Here is a 7,397-nt window from a genome sequence, read left to right on the forward strand (position 1 = left end):
TTTCCATCCTTCTACTTTGAACCTATTTGTGTATCTAAACTGAGCCCTGGGGCGCCTGGGTGACTCAGTCGGTTAAGCACCTGAGCTGGATTTCGCCTCAGGTCATGATCTCACAGTTCATGAGTTCAAGTCCCGCATTGGGCTCTAGGTAACAGTGTGAAGGCTACTTGAGATTCTCTCTCTCTCCCTCTCCCCAACTCATGCTCTCTAAATAAATAAAGAGTTTAAAAAATTAGGGGCACCTGGGTGGCTCAGTCGGTTAAGCGTCCGACTTTGGTTCAGGTCATGATCTCACGGTTCATGGGTTTGAGCCCCGTGTTGGGCTCTGTGCTGACAGCTCAGAGTGTGGAACCTGCTTCGGATTCTGTGTCTCCCTCTCTCTCTGACCCTCCCCTGCTCGCATTGTCTCTGTCTCCCTCTCAGAAATTAAAAAAAATTTTTATAAGAGTTTAAAAAAATAAAGTGAGCCGTTTATAGACAGAGTGGAATCATTTTTAACAATTAATTCCTTGAGGCACCTGGGTGACTCGGTTAAACTTCCGACTTCGGCTTAGGTCATGATCTCCAGGTTGAGTTCGAATCCCACATCAGGGTTTGTGCTGAGAGTTCAGAACCTGGAGTCTGCTTCAGATTATTCTGTGTCTCCCTCTCTCGCTGCCACTCTCCCACTCATGCTCTGTCTCTCTCTCAAAAATAACCATTAAAAATTTTTTAAAAAATAATTCCTTTATCTTTTATTGAAGAGTTTAATCTATGTACATTTCAAGTTACTACTGATAAGAATTATTTCTAACATCTGCTGTTTGTATGTCTATTATTTTCTTTCATAATTCCTCCCTCCTATGGGTGTCTATGTCTGTGTGTGCATACCATTTTGATTGACTTTGTATTTATTTTTCTATTTTCAAGTTATTTTCTGGGTTGTTATCCTGGGGATTACAGTTTACATGTTAAGCTAATATATGAATTTCAGATGATACTAACTTAGCTTTAAGAGCATACAAGCAACTGTTGTTATACAGTCTCCCTTTATGTTCTTATTAACAAGAATTAATTCTTTGTATGAGATACGAATAGATGTTTTATACACTCAAGAGATTTTTATTATTGTTTTACACTTTTGTCTTCTAAGACACATAGGAAAAATGAGTTAGAAAACAAAAATATAATACTTCATTTTATATTTACTTATGTAGTTACCGTTACTAGTCTTCATTATTTGTTCCTATGGCTTTGATGTACTGCTGGTTTCCATCATTTATGAAGAACTCCATTTGGTATTTTATTTAGGCTAAGTCTGTAAGTGTGAACTCCCTCAGCTTTTGTTCATCTAGGATCTCTTAATTTCGCTATCAATTTTGAAGTACAGTTTGCCTCCTAAGGAATTCCTGATAGTTTTTTTTTTAATCTTTCAAACTTTAATACCTCAGAAGACTGCTTCCTGGCCTTCATAGTTTCTGATGAGAAACAGGCCATTAACCTTATTGAGAATCCCTGTATATGAGAAGTTGTTTCTGTTGTGCTACTTTCCACAATCACTCTTCTGTCTTATAAAAGTTGACTGATTATGTGCTTGCCAGGGATCGCCATGCATCTGTCATAGTTGAAGTTCAATGGATTTTCTGGATGTGTAGGTTGTTTTTAACAAATTGGGGAGGTTTTCAGCTCTTATTTCTTCAAATATCCTTTCTGTCCTTTCTTCTTTTGTCCTTTCCTTCTGGGACTCCAATTACATGTATATCAGTATTCTTTATAGTGTCCCAAAAGGCTTAGTCTCTGGTAAATTTTCTTCTTTTTTTCCCCCTTTTATTCAACTTTTTACCCCTTTCATCTGCTCACACTTGATAATTTCACTTAATCGATGTTTTGGTTCACTGATTCTTTATACTTATCGTCCATCTGCTGATGAACCCTCTAGTGAATTTTCAACTTGGTGTTTATACTCTTCTAACTCCAGAATTCCTTCTCTTTACTATAATTTCTGTATCTTTACTGATATTTCCTATTTGTTCAAACAGTGTTCTACTACTTCTTAGTTCTCTTCCACGTTTTCCTTTAGCTGAGGATGTTCAAGACAGTTGAAAATAAAGTTTAAAATCTTTATTTAGTAAGTGGAATATCTGTGCCTCCTCAGAAAGACCATCATTACCATGGTAATCATGCTCAAGGTGTACATTCATACCATATCCTTAGATATCTGTAGTGAAGTCTGCCTGATAGAAGCAGCCACCATGGCATTCTTTGTAACAGTAAGAAATTGTAAAGGACCCACGAATCTTCATTTAGAGAATATTCCAATGAGGATCTAAACAAGGAGTTACCTCTATATTTACTAACAAGAAAACAATTTCAAGACATATGGTATGTAAATATTTCTATTTCCAGAATAAAGTATCAGGATAAAACATTTACTGAAAAATATTTTCTAAAATCACATTACGATTTATAAAAGCATTTTTACAAGATTGGCACTAGAGAGAACATCGGTTCCTGATGAAGACAGTCAGTGATGGTGGAAGATATGACAGGGAAGGGGATATTTTACATCTTAGTTTCTAAACTGCATCACTGTGTGTAACTGAAACCAAAAAATATATACACTAGAGGGGTTTATAACAAAAAAAATAACATTTACAAATAATTCATAAAATGAAATTGAGCACCATCCTCTCTAATGACAGAAAATCCTGCTCCTGTGCCTGGCTAAATTATAAACGTTTTATTTATATTTTTTCTAATATGACAAGTATCTTAATTTTTATATTTTTATTTATTTCTAGGAGAGAGAGAGAGAGACAGCGTGAAGAGGGGAGGGTCAGAGAGAGAGAGAGACACAGACTCCGAAATAGGCTCCAGGCTCTGAGCTGGCAGTCAGCACAGAGCCCGACGCGGGGCTCGAACCCACGAACCGTGAGATCATGACCTAAGCGAAAGTCGGACGCTTAACCGACGAAGCCACCCAGGCGCCCCTAAATTATAAACGTTTTAATCTAAAAGATGTGCAGCGTAAGAATTCATAAAAGAACACCATGGTCTTTATGAGATGGATGTGCTATAAATAATATAAAAAACATTTACTGTTAGACAAGTTTGTTGAGTCTACAGTTTAAATCTAATCATGTTAATAAAACAAAACACCCTCTCTATATTCCTTATTCCTAGTTTGAACTTCCCATTCTGTTCCAAAGCAGTAATATTTTGGAGTCAGAAGCACACTGACTCGCTTGTTAAACATCAAATGACGTTTGTAAAAACAAACTTCCCCCATCGGTCTTATTTGCCAGGGTTTCTCAGGTATTTGTGCACATTAATATATGACTTATGTGTGCAATCTCTTTAATCCTGGTTTATATGACCTGAAGGGCATCCAGAAGGGGTCTCTGAAGAATCCTTACAGCCCAACCTCAAGGACACCACAGAGCCTACTCTCCACCTCTAGTCCTTGCCTGGGAAGAAAATCCTTTACAGCATGACCACCTAAAAGGAGCGTCTTCCCACATTCCACGTCACTGGGTCACAGTGAGATGGAATCTGCACGGAGATGAGAGGAAATTGGGAGAAGGCCCTCGGTGTGAATAAACACTGTAGGCAGGACACCTCACAGAGGGAGAAGATTAACAAGTCCAAAATGTGACATTTTAGGAAGAACAGTCAATGAAAAATATGACTTTTACCTGGAAAAGAGCCATTCTTCCTTTTCTCCCTCTGCTTCTGGTCTTCTCAGGTAAGGTTATATACTGTGTGACAAAAAGTATGTTGTTTAATGTTTAGAATCAACATAACCCCTTGCTTTACCACAATATACATAAGGGGAGAACCTTCCTATGGGAGAAAGAGTCCTTTGCTGCCCACTGCAACAGGAGGGATAAGGGACAATTAACTTGTCTCTGGAGTCCACCAAGTGCATTTTTCACCCACTTCTTCAAAAAGCCCTCCCCTGCTGAAACCTACACATTGTACTGAAATTGCATTTTCCTGTCTACCTGACACTGGGCCAAAGGGAATTGCCTCATTCAAGTTCTTGGCTCCTCCCTAGGCAGCTGGCATCCAATGAATGGTTGATGCAGGACACAGAAGCCTGTCCATTCCATCAATTTCAACCAACTCTTAAGGGCCACCCCAGCCCCAGAGCTCCAGGGTAGCCATACTGAGAGTTTAGATCTTTGACCTGATGGTGATGGTTAGCTATAAGGTTTAATGTCAAAAGATGATAACGATCAAATTTTTAAGATTTAGCTATGATACATAGAGAGGGTGGAGGTGACAAAGGTGTATCCCTGTCTCTGAGACTATGGTCATGCCTCTTTCTTAGCGGTTTTCATTATTTTTGGAACTGGGTCACATTGTAAACTCTAATGGTAACACCCTCTCCCAGAAAACTGCCAAACACAAACACATACCCAATTTTGAAAATCATTTCAGGGATCTTATTAGCCCAGGTTTAGAATTCTTGGTCTATCATCTTCTGTTACAAATGGGTGCACTGGGGATGGGGGCGGGGTGTAATTTTGCCAAGTTACACTTAAGAAGTCTGAGTTGAATGAGCAGAACTGAGAATAAGTAAATTCTGAAATGGTGGCCTGGACAGGTTTAAGTAGATAGGGCTTGTTGTAATTCCAGACTACCTTTCATACTCCTGAAAAAGAGAAGCTTCTCTTTCAAGGGTTTAATCAAACACAAGCATTTAATTCCTCTTTTCCAGGAAAAACATATGACATTACAAATAGTTACTAGTCCTGGAAAACTGGAAAAAGTGTCACCAGTGAAGATGAACTCCGAGCAATCTCTGCACCATGAACACATGGGCTCTGCTGGAACAAAGTTCCACATCAAGCCAAAACATCTGTACAGAAAAGCCAAAGGGGACTTGGGTGTTCATCTACTTAGTTGGAGACTTCAGTTCAGAACTCAGTAATTTAAAAGGTCGCGTAAGGGAAGAAGAGAACTACTGAATATTAAATTAACTGCCTAGGTTTTGAGTGTTGAGAGATTATCAACATCCTTAGCGGATGTGTAATGAAATACTATACAGTTATTTACCAGACATCAAAGAATACTTCTAACATATGATAGAGAGCCAAAGGCAGTAAGCCTGGGGTCAGTACCTTCCTCAGGGCGATTTAACCGGAAACGAACTCAGACGCCCGGACACCCACCCAGCGACAGGACTCGGAAAGTCTTATGGCCACGACGGGAGAAGAGAAAGGGACGAACTCCCGGAGAGAGGGACGGGTGGGTTCAAGTATTTTACCTCACCAGGCGACCCCGAAAGCTGGGTGTGGACGACGGGGCCTGAGGAGTGCGACCCCTTGTACGAACCAAAAAAACGGAGACTCAACAGAGCGCGACCGTTGCTCCGCGCGATCCGCTTCCGGGTCTGTAGAAAAGCGCGCATGCGTCGCGGGGCGGAGGCGGGGCGAAGACGCATTGTTGGGAGCCGGGGTTGGCTCGGCGAACTGGGCTATTTGGATTCCGGCCAGCGCATCATCCCCGTCCTGCGGTCTGCCAGTCTGTCCGTCTTTCCTGTCCGGCGGTTTCCGGTTCTGCTATGGATTCCTCCCAGTCCCGCCGGTGTGGTTTGGATCCAGACTGGGAACAACGTTAGGGAAGGGTGGGCCGCGTCTGTTGGGAACGGCGGTGTTTGCCAAGTTGAGCCTGGTGCCGGGGGAAACATTTGTAGCCGGCGGTGGAGACGCGCCCCGGCGGGGGGAAGCGGAGCAGCGAGGGGACCTGGGGCTGGGGGTCCTCGTGCAGCGACTGAGACCCGGACACAACAGCTCCTTGTTTAGTGAAGCAAAAGCCAGGGTGGCCAGTGTCGGTGATGGACGCCAGGATGCAAAATGCAAAACTGCCCTGTGGGGAACGTGCAGTTTGGTATTTACCCGTCAAAGGTTTCCACTGATTGTCACTTCTGCTCCCCATTCGCTGGACTGCGTTCCCTGGCGTTCCCCACCGGGCTCTGGGCTGTGAGCGCTGAGCGCTGGCGCGTTGCTTTAAACAAACGAACATTTTGGCCTCTGGGCCGTTCATCAATTTTTTTCTTTTTAAGTTTGACATTCGAATCCACACCTCTGGAGATGAATTATAAATCCAAACGCCTTTGAGACCTACCAGATGGCACCTGCGTTTTGCTTAAGCCCTTAATTGCTAAATATTATTGCAATTTCAATTTTTAAAAATCTTTGTTCTCAGTTGTTTGGGAAGATTATTTTATACCCGAAAATTAAATTTTTTAAATAGTTTATTGAGAGGGAGAGAAGCAAGTCTTACGAGGAATTTAACCATGTTTTAATTATTTTTTTTACCCTATAGACTTCTCTTTTTGTCATTTTGATAGGAATTCCCATTTCCCAAACACCAAGCACTAATGATGTTATCCCCACTTTAGTTTTTGCTGGTTATTAACTTTTCTCGTGCACTTTGACATATTTTGACTTTTTAACTTCACTGATATAATGTCTGTTGATAAATAAACATCTCAGGATGTTGACTATATTCATTTTGGGTTTTTTTTAAAGAGTATTTGTAGCTATTCTTATTTGTTCATTATTCTGTAAGGTTTTTACAGTAACATTGCTAGTTCAAAAAACTAACTGATTGTATCTATATCAGGATCCAATAAAATTTATAAATTAGCTTAAGGAGAATTGACCCTTTTATAAAATTGTGTTTTTCTACCCAAGAACATGATATAAATTTACATTCATTTCTACTTTCATATATTTCAGGAATTTTTTTTTCCTACATATTGGTATTTCATTTAATTTTTAAAGGTATTTATTTATTTCTTGTGCTCCCTTCGGCAGCACATATCCTAAAGTTATTTATTTCTTTATTCCGTGAGCCATTTTTTTATGAATATTCTATTAGGTTACTGATTTATTTTTCATAGTGATTTTACTTGTGTGTCTATAGCTGTATATTAGCTCAGACTAATCAGAGCTGATGACTGAAAAGTAAGCAAAAATACAAGTTTGGAAAGATGTGGTAACCACCCACTGCTATTTAAATGAGTATTGGGGAACTTGGCTGGCTCAGTTGGTTAAGCGTCTGACTCTGGATTTCAGTTAAGGTCATGATCTCACAATTCATGAGATTGAGTCCCACATCAAGCTCTGGGCTGAAAGCTTGTGATTCTCTTCCTCTCTCTCTGCCCCTCCCCTACTTGTGTGCTCATTCCTCTCTCTCTCTCTCAAATTAAATTTTTTATTTTTTTATTTTTTTATTTTTTAGTGTTTATTTACTTTTTTAATTTTAATTTTTTTATTTATTTTATTTTTTTCTTTTTTACATATAGTTTATTGTCAAATTAGTTTCCACATAACACCCAGTGCTCATCCCCACAAGTGCCCTCCTCCATGCCCATCCCTCCCCCCCCCACATCCATCAGTGCTCAG

At 40.2% G+C, this 7,397-nt stretch overlaps 1 protein-coding gene across 1 annotated transcript in view; it reads right to left on the bottom strand.

Annotated features, from left to right (window-relative positions):
- Positions 1-5,348, bottom strand: part of LOC120226096 (zinc finger protein 665-like) — a 73,064-nt gene extending 67,716 nt beyond the window's left edge. The window contains 2 exon segments of the mRNA XM_039224305.1: positions 3,675-3,737; positions 5,252-5,348. Of these exon segments, the coding sequence (XP_039080236.1) occupies positions 3,675-3,689 (15 nt within the window). The 5' untranslated portion in view covers positions 3,690-3,737; positions 5,252-5,348.
- Between the last annotated feature and the right edge of the window lie 2,049 nt (positions 5,349-7,397).

The sequence above is a fragment of the Hyaena hyaena genome, unplaced genomic scaffold, assembly GCF_003009895.1.
Source record: "Hyaena hyaena isolate Hyena2069 unplaced genomic scaffold, ASM300989v1 scaffold_1584, whole genome shotgun sequence".
NCBI classification, from domain to species: Eukaryota; Metazoa; Chordata; class Mammalia; order Carnivora; family Hyaenidae; genus Hyaena; species Hyaena hyaena.